This window comes from Ovis canadensis, chromosome 1 (assembly GCF_042477335.2).
Source record: "Ovis canadensis isolate MfBH-ARS-UI-01 breed Bighorn chromosome 1, ARS-UI_OviCan_v2, whole genome shotgun sequence".
Lineage (NCBI taxonomy): Eukaryota > Metazoa > Chordata > Mammalia > Artiodactyla > Bovidae > Ovis > Ovis canadensis.
Window position 1 is genome coordinate 94,785,790 of NC_091245.1, and position 26,189 is coordinate 94,811,978.

The window sequence follows — 26,189 nt, forward strand, 5'->3', positions numbered from 1 at the left end:
CTAAGTCTACCTGAGTGTCGTCCATCTCTCATTTCTGAACTGCAGCACCTCAGTGTTGAGCTTCCCAGGTGCACGGTGCTCGTGGCTCTCATTCAGCATCTATTTTGTTCCGCCTTGGCTTGTGGTCAGTCATTTGTGTGTGTCCCAGACGACAAAACCTATCTCATCATCTCACCCCTTGGCAATGTAAACATACTTGGATCCCATGGCCCTCATGCCTATGTACACATTGCTTAAATTGTTCCAGAACTACCTCTGGCCTCCTCTCTCCCTCAGCCTCCATGTGTGACAGCTCCCCGGTCTGCATCTTTGTTGTGTACCTCTTCCTGTTTGCTGAGATGCCCTTGCTAAAGTCTCCCTGGTTGCAGTGCCCATAGGGAAAGCCAGGCTGCACCGAGCCCCCTTCTCTCAGCGGCCACTCTTGATTTTTGGTCCTTTCCCTGCAGCTCCCCCCGCACCAAGGGGAAGCTAACAGCACCCCCTGCTCTAGGAAGGGAGCTTGTGGCTCAGCCTAACTGAGTCAACGTGATTCCCTTCCCTGGTCATTCTCATTGGTTTGGTGGGAGCACAGGACCCTGTTCAAACCAACAAGGCCAGAGAGGGCATCTATTGAAGATTCTTTGGAACAAAATCTTCCTTACTTCTCTGAGCAAGCTGATGGGCCATAGGGGTTGGTGGCCATCTTTACCAGCCTGAGGAAGAGCCCAGCTGAAAATGAGGCCAGCACAGGAGAGAACGGCACCAAGAGACACAGAAAGGCTAAGAGTCTTGGTTTTAATATTTGAGCTCATGGATCCAACTGCATTGGACCACTCTAGACCTACGGTTGTTTAGTCGCTAAGTCATGTCTGACTCTTTTGCGACCCTATGGACTGTAGCCCACCAGGCTCCTCTGTCTATGGGATTCTTCAGATAAGAATACTGGAGTGGGTTGCCATTTCCTTCTTCCAGACCCAGGGGTTGAACCCGTGTGTCCTGCTTAGCAGGCAGATGCTTTACCGCTGAGCCACCAGGGAAGCCTGCGGCACCCTATGCCCTACCTCCAACCTGTAAACACATCCCACCAGCACTGCCTTCGAGATGCAGCCATAATCCAGCGCCGCCTTGTGTGCCTGCTGCTCCCTGCCCAGTCCTTAGGCTCAGGCCGCTGCAACACCTGCACACTGAGCCCCTGCCTCCACCCCCAGCCCTCGCGCACTCTTCTCCACAAGGTAGCCTGAGTGATCCTATTAAACCCATGGGTCAGACAATACCACTGCTCTGCTTAGAACCCTCTAAAAGCTCTCTGTTCGGCTGCAAGAACTTTTTCTTGACTCACAGGCCTTGCATGACCCACCCGCTCCCCTCTGACCTCATCTCCCACCACTCCTGCTCTAGCTCGGCCCACTCCATGCTCACTGGCCTTTGACTCCCGCCTTTGACTGTCCCCGCTCCCTGGGACACCTTCCATCAGGCCTCTGCACAGTTTGCTCCCTCTTGTCCTCACAGCTCTGCTCACCCACTGCCTTTCCAGTTAGGTCATCTCTGGCCAGTCCTCCCTAAAGTAGCCCTTCCTTGTCACTCTGTATCCCCTTGCCTTGCTTGATTTTTCTTTGTATCAGGCATCACTTCCTGAAAAACGACATATATTTGTGGCTATTATTATCTGTATCTCCTCCTTAGCATGCACATCCTTTGAGAAACTTGGGGTGTTGAGTTTGCTGCTCTGCACCCAGTTCTTAGAAAGGCAGCTGGCACATAGCAGAGACGCAAAGTGTTGTCAGCTTACTGATTGATTGAATGAATGACCTAATGACTTCCCGATTATGAATAAGGCATTTTCATTTGACGTGATGCCACTTGTAGACAGAGAGTCCTAATACAGTGTTCAAGTAATAGTTGCTTAAAAACTGGACAAATACCTTAGCTTTGGTCAGATTGTAAGTTGTCTTCAAATATTAATAATAACAATATCTGGCCTGCAACTACCCCTGTTAAGTCCCAAGTCAGTGTCGCATATGGTGCCCCTTATGCAACACTTATACGTCGGTTTTGCAGCACAAACGGGGCAAATCCTGTCCTCCCCCCACATCACAGGCAGAGCGTGGTTCGGAGGTCGTGAGCAACAAAGCAGGGACCAGAGCCCACACTGCCTTGCTCCCAGCCACAGCTCTTCTCGGTTTTGCATTTCTGTCCTCGGATCTGCAGTTTCATAGCCTGACACTCCTCCACAGCCCCGGGGGAGTGCTCAGAGATTCAGGTCCATGCGGTCTCTATTTAGCTAACATTTCCAATTCCCTTTTCTCCGAGAGCCAATAAAACTGAATTTTTCCCTCATGAGATCGTGGGCTCTTCGGAAAAAGACAAGCAAGCATATGGTCTCGGGAAATCAAATCTGCCTTGTGAGATAAAAATTTTTCTCTCTGTAAGTCAGCCCATGTGTAACATTCCGTGCAGCTGCCTTTTATATGTTGGGGGGCGCTCGGACAGCAGGCGCGTGCTCCTGCTTGAGTGGCCGCAACACATGGCGAAAAATCCTTCCGCAGCCCCTTCTCCTCCGGAGCAATCCCCAGTCCCCCCACCCCCACCCCCGACTCGCTATTCCCCGCGGATGACATTAGCTCCCTTTTTAATTCCCTTCCCCTCGCTGCACACTCTGATGCTACTCCCCAACTCCCTGTGGACGTATGGAGACTTATTCGGTTTCACGTGTAATAGATAAAACAGCAGGGGCTTCTAATAGGAAAACGTTTTCCAGGCTGCAAAAGGCTGCAGAAAACCACAAAGCTGCCAATATGGTTCAGAGTTTATTAATACATACTTGGCACAGTTTTGGCACCCGACACTGTCCCCTCCCCCGTGGAGAGAGAGGAGGGGCTAATTGTATGTTTATAGACACAGCCCACAGTGGAGAAGCCCCCCTTTCCCCGGGAACTGTTCTTTTCTTTTGAACAGTTTTATTGATGTATGATTGATATGCAAAGAACTGCACATATTTAATGTACACGATTTGAAGAGTTTGGACATATGCAGAGATCCATGATGGCAAGATCATGGTAACAAACACTGCAATCTAGACAACAGACGTAGCAACACCTCGCAAAGTACCCTTGCGTCCCTTTGTCCATCATAACAACACTTAACATGATGGTACAGCCACTGTGGAAAATCGGATGGAGATTCCTCAAAAAATTAAAAATAGAACTACCGTGTCATCCAGCAAGTCCTACTTCTGGGTTTATTTCCAAAGAAAATAAAAACACTAACTCAAAGAGATAGCTGCATGCTAAGTACATGGCTAAGTACATTATTTACCATAGCCAAGACATGGAAGCACCTAAATGATGAACTGTTACAGAAAATCTATAATTCAGCCCTAAGAAGGAGGAAATCCTGCCATTTGCGGCAACATGGGTGGACCTTGAGGGCTCATTGCGGTGGTGTTTTACAAGGCTGCTGCTTCTTTTGAGATGCTCTCCATTAAGACATGGCGCTCCTCTCCTGAAATCTGTGCTCTGTGACTCCTTCAGCCATCTGAGTGGTGGGAATGATGTTCTGGGACTCCTGAGACTAGGTCATAAGAGGCCAGGCCCTTGTGCCCTCTCCTCTTGGAGTGCTTGCTCTCTGGTGGCCCCTCGCTCTCAGAAGGAATCCCTCACGCTGCCCTGGGAAGGGCCACGGGGGTCCTCTGGCCGACAGTGCTGCAGCCCCCTCCCAGGGCAGGCTTCAGGCCCAGCTCTCCCAGCATCCCTTCCAGTGGAGGCTCCAGACACGCCAGCTCAGGAAGAGGCGTGCCCACAGGTTCTGGGATCACAACAGCACGGTGGTGGTTTTATGCCACTAAGTTTGTGATGGTTGGTTCTGTGTCCCAGGACCCTGTGGCCTCACCTCCCCACACCCTTGTCAAATCTATAGAGTCAAACTGCAGAAGAGGCTCCTTTCGCATTGTTTTGACTCTGCAGAAACAACAGGACTTTAAGGAGGACAGCACGGAATTGCTCCTGCTCTGAACAAAGCCTCCTATGACTGCCTGCCACCTGTCTCACCTCTGCCTCTTAGACTTTTTCTCCTCCCCCTACCACCCCCCCTGCCCCTGTCCACTGCTGCTCCACCCCAACACGTCTGCATTCGCACCCCTCTCCCCAAATAGGCTGCGGTCTCACCCCCCTGCTCCCCCCACCTCACTCCCTCAGGCCTTTACCCAACGCTACTTCCTCAGTGAGATATTTGTGGTCACACCCTCTAAGGGTGCAAACCCTCCACCCTGCCCACACTCCTCCTTCATTCCTTATTTTTCTCCCTCATTTTCACCATCTAAATGCTTATTTATATGTTACTTATTTCTGTTGTATATTGTCTGTGCCTCCAGTAGAATGTAAGTTCATTGAGGGCTGGGTGGGTGAGGAGTATATCCCAGGACCCAGGAGAGTGCCTGGCACAGGGAAAGTAGGCAATCGATACATATTCATTGAATAAATTCAAAGCTATGGGACAAAGTGTTGGTTTCGCTATTGTCCCTAGAAACAAACGGAATGTGTGCCTGTAACAACAAATATTGGTTACACAAGTTAAGTGGAAAGCATGAAGAATGGATGGCCTTACAAAGTAGGAGGAATTTCATCCCTTGCCCAGTCTCCACATCCAGCATCACTGCCCTCTTCTCAGCCAAACAGGAATGCCTCTTCCCCTTGCACTGAAGTCTGTCTGTATCTGTGCTTTCCTCTTCCTGGGCCTTCAGCCTGGGATGTCCTTCACTCACCCCTTGATGAACTTGCACCCTGTTAGCCTTTTAACAGTCAGCTCAGGCATCACCTCTCCCAACTGGAACCGCTTTGCCCTCCCATGAACTCCACCTGAGCCTGCCTGTAGCACTTCGCATGGGTACCGGGGCCCGTGGATGCCTGTCTCACCTCCTTCATCTGTCTGAGATCCTTGGGAGGACTGGGGCACCATGTGCCCTGCTCACTTCTTTTCTAGTTTCACATCCCCGCCCATGGGCAACCTCAGACACAGAGGGATATCAGGAGTTTGGGACCATGGAGGAGGGGTTGGGATAGGAGAAGATGTCAGGAGAATCCCATCCTCAGATTCTGATACCTGCTATAGTAGTAGGCAGAAAGAGCACAGTTCTTGGATCAGAGAATCTGGGTCACTTCCTGGCTAAGTCTTCACCGAGGATGCTTTAAATTCTTTAAGATTTGGTTTATTCATCTACGAAAATGCTTACAGTGCAAGGATATTGTGTGGATGAAAGAATATAATTTTTTAGAGGGGGAAAAGTGTAAACAAAAACATTATACAAATACTGTTCATATACAAAGGTTGTGTTCTAACCATCGGCAGTGAAATTAGCAAGTGTGCAGTTCAGGTTGTGACCAGAGGGTGGCAGCAGCACGCAGCTTTGCCCCAGGATCCTTTGGAAAGAAAGCAGCCCCAGGGGCTGCGGGATCCTGGTGCTGTGATCGGGGACAGTTTTCTTTTCTGCTCAGCCCCCCTGACTCTGAAGAGATTGCCTTGTCTAGCGGGATCTGGCTGTGCCTGAACTAAGCCCAGAAACCTCCTTTCGATGATTTCCCCATACGCTTCCTTTTTTAATTGGTGGTATAATCACCTTACAATGTTGTGTTCGTTTCTGCTGTACAATGAAGTGAAATCAGCTGTATGCATATCTCTATCCCCTTCCTGTTGAGCCTCCCTCCCACCGCCCCATCCCACCCATCTAGGTCACCACGGAGCACCAAGCTGAGCTCCCTGTGCGATAGAGCAGCCTCCCGCCTATTTTACACACGGTAGTTTGGGTGGGGAAGATCCCCTGGAGGAGGAAACGTCAATCCAGTCCAGTATTTTTGCCTGGAGAATCCCATGGACAGAGGAGCCTGAGGGACTGCAGTCCATAGCGTCCCAAAGCGTCTGATACGACTGAAGCAACGGAGCACAGTGTATATCCCGTCAATCCCAGTTCATCCCACTCCCCAACCCTCCGCCCACACATCTGTTCTCTGTGTCTGCATCTCTAAAATGGCACAGCCCTCCATAAGTTTCTGATGGCCGCTCTCACCATCACATGTAAGATTTTCATTGGTTACCTTATCTAGCCCTCATCACAACCTCTTGAGCAAAATTGAGCAACCAGAATGACTGCCCCTCCACCTCTTTGCCATTTTACTCGTTGAAACTGAGGTTCAAAGAGGGACTGTGGGGAGCACACAGCTAGCAAGTAGGCAAAGTCAGAGCTGTCTTTAAACTGAGTCTCCCAGCTTGAATCCAAGCACATCACCCTTTCTTTCACCTTCCCTGTTCAGCTCTTCATGCCACCAGCATTTCCTGTGTTTTGCTGTTTGTTGGAGAGCTGTATGGACTTCCGGCCCTGCGGGCCCTTCTCAGGGCTCAGCCAGCTGCGGTCTCCTTCTTGCTCTCCTCAAGTGCTGGCCTTTAGTCTGTTTTCCTCTGCTGTTCAGCCAGCACCAGCTTCTTGTGACCTGGGCTCATGTCCCCAAGCCCAGCAGCTGAGAAGGGCTCTGTTTCACCGCTTCTTAGCTCACAAGCTCACAGGCCCTGCTGGCGATCCAGCTAAGCAATCCTGAGAAATAAATACGGGGAAGAAGTCTACAAAAATAAAAAGCAGAGAAAAGCAACATGTGCCCTAAAAAAATCATAGTTTCCTAGGTCTTGTCAATCTTAAGTCCCCCGCTTTCTTGCTGGACAGTGTTCAGAAACCCTGAGAGCCTCCAGCTTTCCTGACTTTTTTCTGAAGGCAAAGTGTCTCGATGTTGTCCCTTCCCTTATGCTCTTAAGTAGGCCACTTATCCAGAGCATAATGGCAGATGAGAAAGAAAGCTGATGTTTGTTGAGGGTCTCCTAGGGGCCAGGCACTGCCCTAGATGCCTGACACCCATCACTTCATCTGACTCACAGTCAGCTTGAGAATGTGGAAACTGAGGCTTACAAGCAGGACCTATCTGCCTAGATCTGTATAACTGGTACACGTAGGCCGGCTTGGTTTGGCTCAAAACTCGCTTCTCTGTAATCACATGATTATACGGCTAGTGACAAATGTGTATTCCATCTTCTCTCAGAGGAATTTACCCCCTTGGGGGACTTCCAGTCTCAACGACTCTCATTTCAGGCATCCAGACTTCACACAGGAGCTTTTTCCGTGGGCTGATTCTCTCCTGTCTGCCGTGTGGGTGGGAAACGCAGAAGGAAAAGGAAACTCAAGTTTTTGCCCCAGAGGAAATAACACTTGGCAACGGACTTGGGGCTCAGAGACGGAGGCCTCCCACCTTGGAACATATACGGGTGGCTGATTACAGGCCGCCTTTGCGAGAACAGCCAGTCGCTGCCTGGCGGTGAGCATAGCATAGCTGTGCGCTGGTGCTGATACAATGCTAATGTGAGGCCGAGTATCAACGGGACCAGGCTGCAAACACTCACACACGTGGCCTTTCTCATCAGCACTGAGGCCACGACATACTCAGCTTTTAGTATAAAATGCTACCTGCCTGCCTCCTGTTTCACATTCTCACCTGAGCTTGTGGGAAGGCATGACGAGGGCACAAGCAGAAGAGACGGGTGTTAAGTAGGAAAGCAAAGCTGGACTTACTGACTCCTAAGTTGAGGGGGCACATGAAGGGTGAGAGGCAAAGATGACCCTGAAGTAGGAAGCAGAGAGTGTCCCAGAGCCTGGGGATTAGGCTGCTGACTCGGACAAGGGGGACAGGAACACCCTAGAAACTCCATGGGCTCAAGACCGTCAGCTGAAATGCAGAGAGCAGACCAGATCACTTCCTGAATTTCCTGCTGCTCTAAAATCTGACAATTCAGCACGTTCGGTTGGGTGTGAACTGCCAAAGTGTTAACAGAATCTGATTCTCTCTCGAGAGCTTTCCCTTGACACAGCGCAGGGACGGCAGGAGCAGGAACTGAAGGTATTTTGCTAGCCAGGGATAGATCTGTGAAAACGTCTTCCACTCCTTCACCTGCTTCTTACTCTCTTCAACTGTTTCCCCAGGAGTATTAGTTTAGATAAGAAGAGTCAGTGAAGATAAAGCAAGAGAGCTCCCAGAGGGCAGTGAGGATGGAGATGGAAAATTTGGAATGAGTCATCGGTGGATTTTCCCCAGAAGCTCACACACAAGGGCAGGAACTGCACCCATCTTCAGTCCTGGGATTTTTTACCTAAGCAGAAGGTCTACTTATAATGAAAAAGAGATCACTTGAAAAGCAATTTATATTCAATTTAGAAATGTCAGAATAGCAACAACAACCAAGAGCAACTGAACAATAGGCATTATCCCACCACTCAGAGACCAACACCCTAGTGAGTCTTCTTCCAAAAGATACATAAACAACACACCACACTTTTTAAGAAACAAAAATAGGATTATATTGTTTATTGTGACCTTTTTCTCCCCCTATTCAGTTAGTTCATATCATGATTTAACAGATTTCCTCCTTTCAAATATTTAAATCATGTGCAATTTGGAGTTATAAACAATTCTACAAGGTATAAATTTTAGCCAAGTCTTGTAAGTCTTTCATTATTTCCTTAAAATAAAATAATTCTTGTGGATTTGCTAGGTCAAAATACAAATATTTTTGATGCTTCTAATTCATGCTGAGAAATTGTCCGCCAGAAACTCTACACCTGCTTGTGTTTCTACTGTCCATATTTAAGAATATCTGTTTTTCCCATCATCAACACTGTATATTTTCACTTTTAAATAAAAGATGAAAATACCTCTGTGTTGACATTTACATTTCTTTGCTTATTAATAAGTCTGCTCCATTTTCATAGGTTTATTCAATCGTGCTTCTTTTCTGGTGAATTGTCCTTTGATGACCTTGACCCAGTTTAATATCAAGGTGTCTATCTTTTCTTTCTCCATTTACATGAAAAATTTGATTTCAAGGTTATATATCATGCAAATAATTTGCCCCTTTCAGTACTTTGCCTTTTACATTTCTCAGGGGTTTTCATGTACAAAGGTTTCAAATTTTACACAGATTTACCGATCCTTTTCTTTTCCAGTTTCTGTCCTTGAAGTCATGCTTCTTCAACATCCAGAATTAAGTGAGATGCCAGTGTTATGTGGCAGCCTGGATGGGAGGGGAGTCTGGGGGAGAATGGATACATGCATATGTATGGCTGAGTCCCTTTGCTATTCACCTGAAACTATCATGACATTGTTAATCGGCTATACCCCAACACAAAATTTAAAAAAAATTAAAGTTTCAAGGAAAAAAAAAAGAATTAAATGAGATGAGAGAGGAGAAGGATTGATTAATATTTCAGAGAGAACAGACATCTGCTCTCCATTTGTCCCATGAGAGCTTAGGAAAATTATCAGAAAGGCCAAGGCAGGGAGCCACATGGCCATCACCATGTCGCCTGGACCAGGACTTGGGAGGCTGTGGTTGGCAGCTGGCTAGTGGGTGAGCCACTTAGAGGTAAGGGGGCTAGAGGCAAAATGTTTCTCAGGATCTGCATATGCTTTGGAACAGATGTGTCCTAAGCACCCTTTATTAAAAACACTTGTTATTACAGAATGAATATGTTCATTATCAAAATTTCTAATTTCACCGAAGTTGATAAAATAGTGAAAGTTTCCTTTTTGCCTGTCCTGAAAGGGATGTGCTGTGAAAAGTTTGGCATGAGTCTTTACAGATTTCTTCCTATGTCTGCACTATTATAGTATAACGCAATACAATATGATATATAATATGCTCTTAGGGCTGCTTCATTCTATTTTAACTCAACCACTATTTCATCATATGAATATACCACAATTTCAGTTGTTTGAAAATTTTTATTACCAAAAAAGCTATAACAAATATCCTTGGACAGAATTTTTACACACTTATTCAAGCGTTTTTGAAGGATAGATTTCTCAAATTAAAATTACTAGGTTAAAATATATATATATATATATATATATATATTTTTTTTTTAAGTTTAGTGGAAACTGTCAAATCCCATCCATGGGAAGTATACTTTATACTCCCTCAAGTATTATATGAAGGTGCCTGCTTCTCCCAACATTCCTGTCAATAATGTAAATCACTATCTTTTCTAATTTTACCAATTTGAATGTGAAGATGGTGTTTTATGACTTATATATATATATAATAGCTATTATATATATATATATATCTGTAGCATTAGATGTCTTCTCATACATTTACTGACATTTTTTCTATAATGTATTTCTTTTATAAATTGCTTGTTTGTATTCTTTGTTGATTTTAAAAACCAAATTTCATTTGTCTTATTGATTGATAGGAACAATTTACTTATTTCAATAGTAATACTTTTTCATATATACTGCAGTAGAGGGCATAGAAGGCGGGCCGTAAGGTTGCATCTGGCTCTTTGTTAACTAAAGGGTGATTCTGAGTGGCTTACATAGTTTGTTAGTTCCTCTTCTCTTTGATGAGCATAATAAAACCCACCCAAGGCTGCTGTGAGGATTAAAACATGATGAGAAGACACACTCAGGCATATACCTGCTTTGGCAAAGAGCTACATCAGCCAGGTTGGTTTTCTGAATTGTATACGCTTGTATGTGTGTGTGTGTGTGTACGTCTGTTTTCTATGTTACCTAAAGAAGCAAAAAAGAGAGGCACGTGGTTAAGCTCACAGGGGGTGGATTCCACTGATGTTAACTTGAGTTCCTTTTGCAAGAAGAACACAGAATCACAGAAGGAAACGATCCCCAAAGATGAACCTCGCATGTGAACTCTTAGCCAGCTTCCTTCTGATTTTCACTGTTCCCACCAAAGGTAAGTTGGTGTGAGGGTCTTCACTCTCACTGTTAGCAGCTTCGTTGGAGACCCTGAACTGAGCTTAAAAGTCAGAAAGGGCACAGCCCTGCTTTTCCTTGGGAGCGAGGCACCTCAGCACCTGTCTTGCTTTTTGTAGGTGAAGACCCTGAAAGCACTGTCGTCTGGGGTGCCCTGGATCATGACCTCAACCTGGACATTCCTGGTTTTCAGAGAAGTGACATAGTGGCAGATATACAATGGCACAAGAGCAGAAACAAGATTACACGAATGAAGAAAGATATGCCACTTTACAAGCTGACGGACAAATATGATATGTTTACAAATGGAACTCTGAAAATTAAAGCTCTGATGAGAAACGATAGTGATCTCTATAAGGTAGAGGTATATAATTCCAATGGAGTAAACCTACTGAACAAAAAATTTGATTTGAAGATTCAAGGTAAGTCTTTGACCCCTAAATTCCTCCATCGCAAAATGGGTGCTATTTAGCAAGCCAAAGAGTAGCATTTATGCAAGGTCCCCAGCCCAGATGTTGGCCTTGGGGAGCCCTAGGGGAAACCGAACGCATTCCTCCTGCCTTGATGCAAGGTCCAGTCTTGTGGGAGAGACAGATAGACGCCACAGCTAATAGACCCTCACGTCTACACACTTCACCTCTCCAGAGGTGGTGGGGATGCTGATTTGCGTGAAGGATCTAGATTGACATGGCATTATTTAGGAGGAGGGGAATCAGTGGGCAGAAGGGGGGAAAGGTGACCATTTCAGGTGGATGATGAAGGATAAGCTATGAGGCTAGGAAGGGGAGGCTGACTGAAGGGCAGTGGGTCTTCTGCCAGAGAGACAATTTCAAGCCCGGATGTCCTGAAGGAGTGGTGGTAAGGCAGGAAAGGGCTGGAAATAATGCATTAAAGGATGAATAGTTTCTAATCTGCTCAACACCAGAATGATCAAAGGTAGAAGGTATTCTTGCTGGTATCTGTAGAAAATACACAAGGTGTGGCTCTGTATGTCTATGCGTGTACCGGGGGAGCAGTAGTAGCTACGGAAGATGAAAGATGGAAGACTAGGCAGGGAGCTGCTGCTTTAATCCGGGGGAAGCAGGAAGGGGCTGGTTGGTGAGTCTTAATTCAGGCTTCATGTTGCAATCAGCTGAGGTACAGTAAAATTTACCAGTACTAAGTTCCATCCCAGACCAAATAAATCAGAGTTTCTTGGCTCAGGGCCTGCGCATTGTAGGTGCTAAACTCCCCAGGTGATTTTAAAGCACAGCTGGAGCTGATAACCAGTGGCCTAGACCAAGTGAAGTCGCTCAGTTGTGTCCTACTCTTTGCGACCCCGTGGACTGTAGCCTACCAGGCTTCTCTGTCCATGGGATTCTCCAGGCAAGAATACTGGAGTGGGTTACCATGTCCTTCTCCAGGGGATCTTCCCGACCCAGGGATCAAACCCAGGTCTCCCTCATCGGAGGCCTAGACCAAAGGGTGCCTATAAAATGCCTGAAGCATGCTTACACTGAGGGTCATGTGTGGAAAAAGGATGGACAAAGTGGCTTGAGTTCGAGAGAGAGGGACGAGAAAGTAGAATTGAATTGACATTGAAGTTGCAAGTCCAGGGGTCACTTGGCAGGGCATGGATAACAGTAGAAGAAGCTGAGCTTTGCTTGGAGAAGAAGATAGGAACCTGAGCCTGAACACAAGCCAGAGATTCAGTGAGCAAATAAGCATTTCCGTGCTTGACACAGGAAATGCAGCCAAAGGAAGGACCCCCTCCTCCTGCGTAAAGTCACCCTCCAGCCCTGCTCTTGAGCACGGGAATCTGGTAGCAGCCCCCACCCACAACAGTCACAGACATTGGCAGCCCCCCTGCAGATGACAACTTTCCACACCTAGTCCGGCACCAGAATACAGACTACAGCTCAGAAATGGGGTGAGATAGATGCAGCCAGAACAGGCCTCTGTTGTGGGCTCTGGGAACCACAGATGTCATAACTTTGGCCAAGTATCCTGTTTCAAACTTGAGCTTCACATCCACGTATCATTTACTATTGCCTGGGTGATAATGGCTACTGGTGATGTGTTACGCGCTTTGCTACATGCTCTTACTTAAGGATCCCAACAATCCTGAGAGGTAGTTATTCCCTCATCAACTATGAGGAAACAGGTAGTGGTCTGACGGGAGCAAAGTCAGGATCCAAACCCAAGGCTGGTTTCAGCAAGGATGGTGACATTCTGCCCTCACCCTGCCCTGACCCACGCCTACCCCATCAGCTTTATTGAGATATAATGCACATACCGTAAAATTCACCATATAAAGTACATGATTCTATGGCTTGTAGCGTATTTACAGAGTTGTACAACCAAACCGACAATCAATTTTAGAATGTTTTCACAACCTCAAAAATAAATTCTCACTCTTTTGCCAAAAGACAGAGATCTTTCCATGACACAACTGCCATCGTGTTGTGTGTGTGTGTAAATGTTACGCAGCATGTCCATTTGTGATCCAGTCACCATTTCTTGCCACATGGCCTTGGGCAAATTCTCTATCTGCTCTGAGTCTGATTTTCATAATTATAACCCTATGGGGGATTCGTGGGACAAGGCTTCAGGGAAACAGCTAACCATAGGTGCCTCAGGCCCCTGGGACGCAGTATCTGTCTCCTCAGTGCTAGAGCTCTCTCCATCTCTTTGTTCCTTCAAGCTTCTCTGTTTCCAGCCTTGGTACCCACAACTCCTTAACGAGGCGGCTGCTGCCATAAGCTGAGGAAGTCCCCTTAGAAGCAGACGTGAGTGGAGAAGGAGTTCGTCCTAGCAACCTGGAATCAGAGAGCTCTCATCTGTGAGATGTACCCTCACTCGACACAATCACGCCTCTTGTACGCAGCTGTCTTACAGAAAGCACGTATACAAAGATATGCTTTCAAGTGGCTGCACATCGCTGGGTGGTTCATGTCAGTGAAATACTGGAAAGGATCTTAAAGTCCCCAGCAGTTAAAAACTTACTGATTAAATCAAGAATGCATGCGTACTCATTCACTCAGTCCGTTCCGACTCTGTGATCCCACGGGCTGCTAGGCTCCTCTGTCCATGGGATTTTCCCAGCAAGAATACTGGAGCCGGTTGCCATTTCCTCCTCCACGGGATCTTCTTGACCCGGAGATGGAGCTTGCGTCTCCTGCATTGGCAGGCAGATTCTTTACCACTGAGCCACCAGGGAAGCCGTAAAAATCAACAATATATCATTTAAAAAGATGGTGGAGATGTATATTTATCAGTGTTCATAAAGTAAAGAATTTCATAATAGATCAGTAAAGGGAAAAAGGCAGACTAAAAGTTCATATGATCCAATTTTATTTTTTAGAACATTATTTATATATGGTATGCATGCAAGAAAACATTTGTTAGATGCATTGAAACAATAATTATTGATGCTGCATAATAGAATTGCAAGTGATTTTTAATCTTCTTGAAACTTTTTTGATATTTTATCAATTTTTACAGTGATGTGATTTACTCGTATTTTTTACTCGTTTTTCTACTCGTATTTTTAATTGGAGGATAATTGCTTTACAATATTGTGTTGTTTTCAACTGCACAACAACATGTAGATTTATAAATAGAAAAAAAAAAGAGTATTTCCATTTTGAAAACACAAAAACTCTTCAACTCAACCCCTAGAGCATGCACTGACCCTGACTTGGTGTTCGGGGATGTTTTTCCATCCTCTTCATTCGGGGTCACACTGAATCTCTGGATGGGAAAACACTTAATTTCTGCATACCTACATTCTGGGACAGAAATGAAATTTGGTGAGAAAGTTCATGGGGAAGATATGATTGTCTAAGAGTCAGGGAGGGAGGAAATCATTAAGAAAAAAAAAGGTGTCCATCTGCATGATGAATGGAAGGGTGCTGAGAGAGGAAGGTGGCAAATCTGAGGAAAGAAAGGGGAAGCGGGGTGAGAGAAAGGGCAGAATTCGGTCACAGCTCACAAGAGGTGGAGTACGATTTAAACCTGGTCCACATGACACCAAGGCCAGGGCTTTTTCTTTTATGACACAGCCTTCGAATATTATCGTGTCAGGAAAGGAAAGGCAGGGCGCGTGTGATGACAACAGCTACCACCAAGACTGTGTGTGCTCAGTTGCTCAGTCGCGTCCAACTCTTCGCAACCCCATGGACTGAAGCCCACCAGTCTCCTCTGTCCATGGAATTTTCCAGGCAAGGATACTAGAGTGGGGTGCCACTTCCTACTCCAGGGGATCTTCCTGACCCAGGGATCGAACCCCCGCCTCTTGTGCCTCCTGCATTGGCAGGTGGGTTCTTTACCACTGTGCCACCTGGGAAGCCCCACCACCAGTATTGCCAGAGCCTACCCATGTGCCAGGCCCTTGCCACCTGTCATTCTTGCTGTGCAGGTGGGGAACATCTTTCTTATCCTTATCTACGGGTGAGGACCAGTGAGGTGCGGGGAGTGACCCAGCGGCTCTGGGAGGATGAAGGGGCTCTGTCTGTCCAGAGCTTGAACAGCACCGCTGCTCCCAGGATCTGCCGGGGGAAGGAGGAGGGAGTTTCCATTTGTGACCAAGGCCCCAGGCTATACATGTACAGGTTACTCCAGGGTCAGGTTCCCATTTGCTCTTAAAGCATTTCTCCCAACCCTCCATCCCCCACAGACTCCTGTGCCATGTGGGGATCATGACATGGTAAACCTCTTAACTGTATGACTGAACTTGAATTTGGGAGGGTGAGCTCCTCTCCTGATTTGCCATTTATTAGTGGGTGGTACCACTAATTAGATGGTACCTTTGGACCAACCATTTAACCCTCCCAGATCCTTGGGTACTTCATCTATAAACAGGAAGAAAAACATCAGCTTCTCTGTTTGTTAGGATGAAATGATATCATAGACGTGAAAGCATTTTAAGGTATAAAGAAAGAAAGAAAGTGAAGTCACTCAGTCATGTCCGACTCTTTGCGACCCCATGGACTGTAGCCCACCAGGCTCCTCCATCCGTGGAATTTTCTAGGCAAGAGTACTGGAGTGGGTTGCCACTTTCTTCTCTAGAAGAGCTTCCCAACCCAGGGATCAAACCCAGGTCTCCCACATTGCGGTAGACACTTTACCATCTGAGAATATGATGTATATTTTACTGATATATCTATAAATATCAGAAATAAATTTATTCTGAATGTGCTGTATAAATAACATAAAATAGAAATGATATTTTAAAAATTGCTAGGGATCTTTGAAATTGTTTCCTGGTCCCCAACTAACTCCATTTTCCTGCTCTAAATAGGTATATCTTTTACAATAAGTAAGTTGCCTGACTTGAGTTGGATCTTTCTTTTCTTTTCAGAGATGCTCTCAGGACCTGAAATTAACTGGATCTGTACCAACAGAACTGTGAGCTGCAAGGTAGAAAATGGAAGTGATCCTGAATTAAAACTGTATTTAAATTCGAGCGTTGTCAGAAAAGGTCATCAGAGGCTCATCACCTACATATGGAACAGCAAGTGGAATAAAACATTCACGTGCGAGGCGAGTAACCATGTCAATAACAAAGTCATCACAGAGGTCGTCGTGTGTCCAGGTGCGTGGTGGGCACTGCTCAGGCACCACAAGTTCATGTCACAATCCAGTCTTTAAGGCCGAACAGGCAAGGACTGCTCCAGGGCATGGGTGCTTGGCCTGGGAGGCTGCTTTGGCTCAGGATGAGAACTGAAAACATCCCTCTTTCTCCTGGAAATCTGCAAGGGAAGGCTTAGAGGAGAGAGGGCGTAGTGTTCCATGTTTACCCATCTTGGGATTCTTCTCTCAGAGCATGGTCTAACCTCAGGAAATTAAAAAGGTGCTCTTCTAGGAGAAAGAATTGCTGAGTTGAAGAGATAAAAGGAGCTGAAATGGTTATCTCATATAGACGGTCCCTTTCCAGAGAGGCAAAATGACTTGCCCACAGGCTTTGAATTAGTCAGGGACCATGACTGTGACCCCAGGACAATGATGGAGAAGGGAGCAAGAAAGATTCCTTTCTGGAGGGGCGATGGTCAGCACCTCCTATCAGAGGCGGGAGCAGAAGGACTCTCTAGAAACCCAGGAAGTGAAGGACTTGGAGAGAGGAAAAGCTTGAGGCCAGGGAGGACTCTGAACCCAGGTGGGCAATGCTCTTACTGCCTCAGAGCAGGCAGCTCAGCACAGAAAGTTCTGAAATTTCAAGAGTCTAAGTTCTTTCCTGGTCCCCAACTTGACATGACCCCAAAAGTAATTTTTGAAAGATGGCCTGCTCTGGCCTGGGAGACTGGAGTCTGGACTTCTAGTTTTGGTCTGTCTAAATATACTGGGATGGCCTGGACAGAGTTCCTTCCTCTTTCTGGGCTTCAGCCTCCTGGGCCACAAAGAAGATAAGCCCCGTGATCCCCAAAAGTCTACTCATCTGATACTCCACGATTATCTTTCCATTGCTGCCTGGTCAATCCCCTGAAAAGAAGCCGAGTACAAAACAAAACAGCAATCTGGCTATATTTCCTTAATTTCTATAGCAATTTTGGCTGGTCAGTGACCCTAGGAAGCAACCCTGAGCTGGTATGAAGTCAGAAGTAAGACTTTAATATAGACTTTGAATTAGTTCTCAGTTGTGTAACAAACGACTCCATATTTAGCGGCTTAAAACAGCAAACAGCGTTGAAGATAATAATCTCAGGGTTTCTGTGAGACGTTGAATCTGGGGCTGGCCTAGCTGATGGTTCTGGCTGAGTCATTCATGAGGCCATCATCAAGGGGCTGCAGTCGTGTCAGCCAGGCATGAGCACTGCTGGGGGAGGAGCCACTTCCAAGTTTACTCGTGGCGGGCCTGCGGCTGCCTCCCGCTATGGCAGCCCCTTCCCTCAGAGCAGCTTGGGAAACAGCAACAGTAAGGGCCCAGAACGAAAGCCAGGGCCTTTGGTCTTTGCATACTAGGTCTCAGGTCCCTTCACTGCTGCTGTACTCTACTCATTCAGGAGGCGCTCAGTAAGCCCGGCCCACTTTTAATCAGAGGGGGTCACACACAGGTAGAAATCTCAGGCGGCAGGGCTCAGTGGGGACCATCCTAGAGTCCACAAGTCACACGCTCAGGCCAGTGTCACGTCACCTCCTGTGAAATCTCTGACTCCCAGCCATCCCTCTGTGCCCCCCATCACTAAGGCGCAGTGCTTGAGGCAGCCCCTCCTCGACTTTACAAGCTCTTATCCCCTTTCAGGATGCTCTTAATTAGAGTTGTCAGATTTAGCAAATTAAAAAAAAAAAAAAACAGTGTAAATATTTTTTTTTTGGTCACCCTGCATGGCATGCAGGATCTTAGTTCCCCAACCAGGAATTGACCCCACACCTCCTGCATTGGAAGCACGGAGTCTTAACCACTGGATTGGCAGGGAAGTCCCTAAAATGAGAGCGTAAGTGTGCTCCAAGTGTTGCATGGGACACCCTTATAGTAAAAAATTATTCATTGTTTATTTCTAATTTAACCAGTCATCTCCTGTAACCAGATCCCAGCAGTATGAAAATGTGTGTGCATTAGGGATAGAGGAAGAGAGGAAGGGCTTTGAGGGGAGCTGGGGTTCGAAGACTGGAACCTCCCTGTGGTGCAGAGTTGGGGGAGCCAGGTGGGGGAAGGGGCACTAGAGAGATGGGAGGAATACCTAGGGCAAGCCTGGGGAGGACAAGGTTGCTCTTGAAGACCCTAAAGTGGATCTGGACGCATCATCCTAGAGAGGAGCAAGGACGTGATTAACCACTTGGCTCAAAATAGATAAGCATGTACTTAAAATCAAAATAGTAGGAGGAGGGAGCGGGTTTAGATACGCAAAAGGACTCTACCACGTGAATTCGTGGGCATATTATCTCTGAGAGGGAGTGCAGAAAAGAGTGTGGCTGGATTTAGTGACTGTGAGGACATAGCTTTGAATGACAGCTGAGACATGCTGGAACCTTTCCCACAGAAAGCACCCAGAGGCTGTGCTGGACAAATCTGCGAACAGATTGTGTAAGGCACACCTACATTCCCAAGTGTGCCCAGATAAGGGCACACTTGTCCCGTCTGAGGACTCTGAGGAGACAGGCTGGCGGCTGCATGGTTTAGCCCCGTGTTCCTCAACTGGTCCTAGGCTTGCCCCCAGCACCCCCAGGTCAGAGCCCAAGGTGGATTCTGATAGCCCTGGCCCTTTCTCCAAGCAGGCAGAACCTAAAGAGCCCTTCTGCCTTTCCCAGTCCAGTCTCACAGCAGGTTAGGATTAGGCCTGCTTTTGTAATGGAAGCCCCTTCATCCACAGAGCCTAGAAACTCTGTGCAACAGGCAGGCAAAGAATGGTTCAGAGAGAGAGACACTTAGGAAGAAAAGCAAGGATTAACAAACCACTGCAGTCTGAACACCTGTTTAGTTTGGTTTCTGAGCCTCTGGCTTGTTCCTGGGGCCCATCCTGGGCTTCATGTGTAACAGTATCTTCTCAAGAATGTTTGGCTGGAGAAGGGTTTCCTTGTGATGCTGGGCCGAGCTCTGTTCATTCTCAGGATGGAAGAGTGCCCTGACCCCTGGCCCCAGCTGCTGACTCTGTGACTGCTATTGACTCACAAAGGGGGAGATGGCCCAGCATCCCTCTCAGGAAACAGCTCCCAGAAGTGCCAGAGCACAGAACTGTAGCCAGGGCAGGCCCCCATCTTTGTGTGTAGTTACACACTTTATAAAGCACTTTCACATCCATTATCTGATTGGCTTCCAACAGCCACCTATAATGTAAATTCATTATCTCTGTTTTTTCAAAGACAGCAACAGGCTCAGAGAGGTGAAGTCACTGGCCAAAGGTCACACAGCTCCTACCTAGAAAAGCCTACACTCAAATCCATTCCTTTTAACACAGTCATTGTTACCCTCATTGCATTACAGCAGCTGAAGGTCTGTGAGTTGAAGATCAAGTTCACTGCTGCAGCTAACTCACTGTGTGTCTGAGTTTCTCTCACAGGCCAGGGAAAACCTGGGAGAGGGTGCTGGCTTTGAGGTTAGAGAGCTGGGCTGGACACATGAAACATGGATCCTGTCTTTGGAAAATACCTGGTCATGAGAATGAGGAAAAAGCAATCATGATGTAGGAGGGCAACCAGAGATGAAGCTGGATAAACAGTGCAGAAACATGAAGATGAGGGGCTGCTTAAAGGAACCACTCGGGAATGGATGCTGTGTGACCTCAGGCAACTCATTCTTCCCATCTGGGCTTTGTACGTGAAACTAGAGATTACGCTAGGTTTTCTCTAACCTCGTTCTCAGATCTAAAACTTCTGTGACATCCTCCTTGAGAGGGGACAGACCCTTGGCTCACGAAGAATCAGGCATTTCTGGTCCAGAAGAACAGCTCTCGAAGGAGCCTTGTGAGAGGGCTTATCTTGGACCCTGCCCTCCTTGACCCTGTTCACCAGCCTCCATGAGCTTAGCCTCCGTAAGGCTGAGAAGTCCCATCAGACTCTTTCATCCTTAAGATGGGAGGCAGGAGACTTCGAGTCCTTGGCCAGAGCAATGAAATGGCCCCTCTTCCCAGGACCTCCCATCCATGCCGCATCTGTTCCTCTTGCAGATGAAGGTCTGGATTTGTACCTCATCATCGGCATTTGTTTAGGAGGCATCGTCTTCCTCATCTTCGTGGCACTACTCATTTGCTACATCAGCGGGAGGAAAAAGCAGAGCCGCAGGAGAGATGGTAAGCTCCCCCTTCTTCTGCCCCACCGCAGGCCCGGGTGAAATCCCCGTGGAAACAGCTCATGGGGCTGGCACCGAGTCTGGAAAGAAAAAACTGGAAATGGGTAGTTTCAGAACGTCAGAGCCTTCACCGGCGGTTACAGTTTGTTCCATTTTGTGGTTAGCTTGAGTTTTGAAAAACAGATTCTCAGTGGTGACAATGGGGGAGATTTGAGAAGCTCAGTCCAGGTTGGCCTCACTGGAATCCACCACCCGAAGCTGACTCGGTGCAAACCTGTGTGGACTTGCTTTGAATGAGCCATGTGTATCTATGTGGACAGAAAGATTAGCTTCAAAACACCATTTCTATGAACCAACATCTTGTCTTCTCCTGAGGAGGGTGGCCAAGCTGGGTTCAGGACCAGTCTCCCGGGAACACAGGTAAAATTTCAGGACACCGGGGACTCACAGGAGCACACTTGTTATAAAACTGGATGTTTCTAGTCCCTTTCCAATTCACTGTTCCAGGAGGAGGTGGTGGGGTTGTGAGTGTTTCTTCCTTGAATCAGTCCTGACAACCCACTAAGAATGAAAACGTTATGCTCGTGAGGAGCTGGCTCAAGGAGCACCCAGGCCACCCAAAGCAGTGTGTGCAGAAAATGATGTTTCTGTGAACACTGGGATGAGGGTGTTAGGGAGCGATGCTTCAGGCGGGTCCAGCAGGGGGTGTCCAGTCATCAGCAAGACGTGAGGCCAGGCGGACGGGTCCTCAGGTTCTGCACAAGCTCACATTCACGGCAGGACTGGTTCCCCCCATCTGGGGTCTCTCCCTGGAGTGGGCCTGGCACTCCCAGGCCAGCTGCCTCTGCAACTGCCCAGACAAAGACCTGGTCTGCATCTCCCCAGGCAGTGGTGGCCTTGGGCCACCTTTGGGTTTATCTTCCTCACTTTAGACTTCTTTCCTCAGGCCTCCCCCTGGCCACTGCTCCAGCAGGACCCCAAGCTTCCACCTCCCTCTCTCCTGCACCCTCCACCCCAGTGGACCAGAGCTGTTTGTTAGTCCCATAAGCACACGTGGTTTCCTCACTTCTTGGCCCTGCTCGGGCAGTTTTCCATCCCCATTCCCCCTGCAAAGCCTCCTTCCCCACTGCTTAAGAGTCAAAGATCACATGCTTGGACCTCACATGCCACCCGGTGGCAAAACAACTGCTCTTTCATGAGGCTGAAATGACCAACATGATGATCAATTCACATTGACAAAGCAGTTGGCTATGCCAGACCCTAATCTGTAATATGATGCTTTTACAAAATGTATTTATTTGTAATTGGGGGATAATTGCTTTACAGTGTTGTGTTGGCTTCTGCCATATATCAACATGAATCAGCCGTAGGTTTACCCATGTCCCATCCCTCTTGAACCTCCCTCCCTATTTTGATGTGTTATATTCATTATCTCATCCAACTTTCTGCATGATCATATGAGACAGATTATATTCATTCAGGTGAAGTTTAAGTTCAGTGAGGTTAAATGCTTTGTCCCAAAGACTGTGGCCAGTAGGCTGGGTTAGGACAAGAGTAAGGTAAACAAGGATCCCCGGGTACAAAAGTTGAGGAGACCTCCACTCCCAGGGCTGACTCTGCCTTTGCACAGCCCCAGGGGTTAGGGCCTCCTTTGGTTTTGCGCCCTGGGTGGCGGTTTGCTTCATCTAGTTCTGGCCTAGCGCTGAGTAACCAGTAGATGCAGTGAGAGAGGAGCATACTGGGGCTGGAGGGATGCCGTGCAGCCGTGGAGCAGTGTGGGCCGTGGCTGGAGCTGCGGGTGTAGGTGTGGTGGGGCCCACAGTCCTGCTCTGACGGGGGGCTGCACAGAGCTCTGATGACTGCCTTGTCTGTCCAAGCCAACCTGAGGTGTCAGCCCCTTGGCCACACCGCTCTCTTCCTCCCAGAACTCATGGGGCTCTTTGTCTGCATCTCTCTAGCGGCCCTGGGCCCTCGCCAGAGACTGACATGGTGATATGCAGTCCTGGTTTGTGCCGCTTGTTGACTTTAGGCCAAGAAGAGTGCTTGTGTCTGAGCCATCACAGGCACTTAGCAATGGTACCTAATACCTAGAAGATGGGGAATAAGTGTTCTAAAAACAAATGAACAAAACAGCGGGTGACCAGACTATCAGTAAGCAAATGGCCAGCTCCAGCTTGCAGTCCAAGGATGGAAAAAAGCTTTCCCATGGCCCCATAGCTGGGACCTGGGGTTGGGGCTCTAAGTCCTCTGCATGGCCTCATGGCACCACCTCTGCCTCCTGGAGGCACCAAAGATGGCACAGAAGGTATATTTTTCCCTTTCTGTGCATTTCACTTTTTGTGCTCATAGCGCAGCAGCAGCTCCTCACCAAAACCCCAGCATTTGGCTTTGAGTCTTCACGTTCAGAGTCACCCAAGGCCTGGATTTCCAGCAGTCAGAGGAGGCTGCTCAGGCTTTCCTGATGGCTCAGCTGGTAAAGAATCTGCCTGCAATGAGGGAGACCTGGGTTTGATCCCTGGGTTAGGAAGATTCCCTGGAGGAGGAAACGGCTACCCACTCCAGTATTCTGGACAGAAGAATTTCATGGACTGTGTAGTCCATGGTGTCACAAAGAGTCAGACACGACTGAGCAACTTTCACTTCACTTGTCACCTGAAGTCACAGGATGGTGCTCAGAGAGGGCACATGTTTCCTAACATACACCCCTGTACTGATGTGAGCAGCCTTCCACCCCGGGGAGGGATCCTCTTTCTAGCTTTCTAGAGAACACTGTGAGCATGGTTTTGGGCACAGGGAAGGAAATACTTAACTTGCAGCCCAAAGAGGGCCAGAGGGGCCACCAGGGCCCTCCAAACCTATGGCGCCTGAGCATCCTCAGATTTCCTGTGTGATTTTAAAACAGCAAAAGGAAAATTACAGTTCTCTGAGTCGTAGGCCTGTCTTCACAGATTGCTAGCACAGAAAGCAGAAAATCCCAGAGAGGTGAATAACCAGAGGACGAATTTTTCTTCCAACAAGAGCATAGGGCTGGCTTATGAATTTCTGAGAAACTAATATGTTTCTAAGGACTATACAGCCCCTTGCATATATCCCAACCCCTCTCCAAAATGTGGGTGAATTACAGAAGTGGGTGTATTACAGATGGGTCTCTACCCATCTCAGAGACCCATCTGAAGGCAGGTGGTTATAACATCCTTTCTGACTGTGCGTGTTAGTCACTCAGTCATGTCCGACTCTTTGTGTCCCCATGGACTGCAGCCTGCCAGGCTCCTCTGTCTGTGGGATTCTCTAGGCAGGAATGTTGGAGTGGGTTGCCATATCCTTCTCCAGGGGATCTTCCTGACCCAGGGATTGAACTGAGTCTCCCACACTAGAGGCAGATTTGTTACCGTCTGAGCCACCAGGGAAGCCCCTCTCTGACTACTACAGATCCTATTATAGGGGCTCTGACCCTGAGTGGCACTACGGTGTGATACCTGGGATGACTCTGAGGCAGGGCTGGGGTCTGAGTGCCCTCTCTGTCCCCCGGAGATCCAGGCATCAAGTTCTCCAGCAGATTCCTTGCCTATGACTCCCTGAGTTCTCTGAAGCCCTAGGCTGTCTCTATCTTGCTGGTGGGCCTTTCTGTCCCCCTCCTCAAGACCTGGAATCTCTGGAGAGGAGAGGTGGCTTCTGCCTTCTCATCATATCCCCCCCAGAGCAGCTAGCATGCTGTGGTGTACACAGGAGGTGCATTCAATATTGTTATGTTGATTTTCGCCAAGAGAACTCTTTAGAGAACTCTTCTTTGATCCTTGCAGATGAGGAGCTGGAGATAAAAGCACAGAGAGCAACCCTTGAGGAAAGAGGCCGGAAGCCTCCCCACATTCCAGGCTCAACTTCTGCAAATCCAGGCATGTCCCAAACTCCTCCAGTACCTGGCCATCGATCTCAGCTCCCCGCTCATCGTCCCCGGCCTCTTGGCCCCCGTGTCCAGCCCCAGCAGAAGAGGCTTCCTCCGACGCCAGGCACACAAGTTCACCAGCAAAAAGGCCCTCCCCTCCCCAAGCCTCGCGTTCAAACGAAACCTCCCTGTGACGCCGGAGAAAACTCCTAACTCTGCTGCAGCTGTCCTCTTCCTCTCATCAAAAGAGGTGAAAACTGGTCCTTTCCCATAAAAGGCACTGTGGAATTTCTGCACTCCGGGTGTGCACGCCCACACCTCCATCCTCCAGCAAGGGTGCTCTCCAACAGACCGCGGTCACCTCCCCAGCCTGTGAGCCACAACCTCCTGAGCCACAGTCTGTGCCTTCTAATGCAGCCACGTGGAGTCTGACGCAGCCACTTGACGTCTGGAGTCTCTGGCCCCCTTTCCCGATCACCACTTCACCAGGAAGGGAAAAAACAATAAAAGTGCGCACGAGGATTGGGTGATAGAGCGCATGCAGATTCCCTCTCAGAGCACGTGCCCATGTCAGATGTCAAGCAGTCACTGTGGCCGTGTCTTACAAGCAGCTTCCTGCTTGAGACACTCGGTTTTCTCATGTGCCTGGTGGACACTTGCTCACTGTATTGGGAGTAGCAGTGAAATAAAAGCCTTGACTTGACCCCAGGTGTCATCTAGTGCTGAATGGGAAAGAGGCTATTTGGTGCGGTATAACAGCACGACCAAATCTGGCCTTCCCAATTCAACCAGTTCCCCTTAATCCCCCACCAGAACAACTGACATCCACTCCCCAGGATCCAGGTGCAAAGCTGGACCCATGGCCTATTGGTAGATTTGTATAAGGAATTGAAATCTCTATGCACAATCTTCAATAAGAAGCACCAGAAAACATAACCTCATTTGCAGTTTTACTTCCTTGGTTCTTCAGACATGTTCATGGTGAAGCATCCTTGAAAGGAGGGGGATCCGTAAAGACTGGAGGTTCCACGAGCCTGTCAGACAACATACAAAAGGGGCAGGCTGAGACGCAACTCGGTTGAAGCAAACCCCAGGTCTTAAGTGACCATGATTAAAAGGTCAGTCCCCACCCTCAGCTGGCAGTCATGCTAGTTGTGCTTTGAGGGAAGTGGGGGAGAAAAAAAAAACAAAACAGTTTACAGTTAAGGTTCTAAAGCAATAGATGGTGAGAAGGCACCTGGTTGCAATGTTGGCTCCGTGCTGTTTGCGGTCCCGTCCGCCCGCCTTCTCCCGGCCTCTTAGACTTGTTAAACCCTGTCAAGCTCTGGCAGGAAGCTCTGAGGTCTAAACCGCAAAGTCTCTGTACATTCAGGACTTCCTGTGAAAGCTCACAGAGGGTTGAGCTGCTCTTTTCTCTGAACCAGGGCTTCTATTGTTCTAACAACCAGAGTTAATTATTAAGAATAATGATGAATGAAAGCCCATCGCCTCCTGAAATTCTAACATGGAGTCTAGTCAAGTGACAGTCATCATGAGATCTACTAGGAAGAGGAAGGAAGAGAAAGAGAAAGGCCTCCTTTCTCCTTCCTCGTTGCAGTCCTGTGCCATTCCATCAGCCATCCTGCCAGAATAACTCCTAACCCATTCCCTTCCTGAAGCCCTCCCTGGCCTTTCCAGCCCTGCGCTCTGCCTTTTCCCCACAATCTTGTGGCATACATATGGTACAGTGCCTATAACTATTCAATCCCTACATCACTTACTCATTCAACAAACATTTATTGAACTTGTACTACCTACCAGGCCCTCCGCTAGGTACTAGAAA

At 47.8% G+C, this 26,189-nt stretch overlaps 1 protein-coding gene and 1 long non-coding RNA gene across 3 annotated transcripts; one reads left to right on the forward strand and one right to left on the reverse strand.

Moving 5' to 3' along the window:
- Window positions 1–10,345: 10,345 nt before the first annotated feature.
- CD2 (CD2 molecule) lies at window positions 10,346–25,070 on the forward strand. 2 transcript variants are annotated; one of them, XM_069601894.1, is made up of 6 exons: window positions 10,346–10,514; window positions 10,667–10,761; window positions 10,901–11,203; window positions 16,123–16,356; window positions 20,363–20,485; window positions 24,285–25,070. In XM_069601894.1, exons 2-6 carry the CDS (start codon window positions 10,701–10,703, stop codon window positions 24,578–24,580), a joined length of 1,017 nt encoding a protein of 338 aa, XP_069457995.1. In that variant the 5' UTR covers window positions 10,346–10,514; window positions 10,667–10,700; the 3' UTR covers window positions 24,581–25,070. The 2 variants fall into 2 exon arrangements, with proteins under 2 accessions (XP_069457995.1, XP_069458002.1); XM_069601901.1 differs by lacking the exon at window positions 10,667–10,761.
- Window positions 25,071–25,304: 234 nt separating this feature from the next.
- Window positions 25,305–25,749, reverse strand: LOC138446673 (uncharacterized). The gene is made up of 2 exons (XR_011259509.1): window positions 25,605–25,749; window positions 25,305–25,401 (listed from the first exon to the last, which is right to left on the reverse strand). It is a non-coding gene; the product is annotated as an uncharacterized lncRNA (long non-coding RNA).
- Window positions 25,750–26,189: the final 440 nt, after the last annotated feature.

What these genes read in the sequence shown, in the direction of transcription:
- CD2 (XM_069601894.1), top strand. Translation starts at nt 10,701, where the DNA reads ATGAACCTCGCATGTGAACTCTTAGCCAGCTTCCTTCTGATTTTCACT. An exon ending in TTTCACTGTTCCCACCAAAG is followed by an intron (nt 10,762 to 10,900) that starts GTAAGTTGGTGT and finishes TGCTTTTTGTAG; the next exon opens with GTGAAGACCCTGAAAGCACT. An exon ending in GCAGAGCCGCAGGAGAGATG is followed by an intron (nt 20,486 to 24,284) that starts GTAAGCTCCCCC and finishes TGATCCTTGCAG; the next exon opens with ATGAGGAGCTGGAGATAAAA.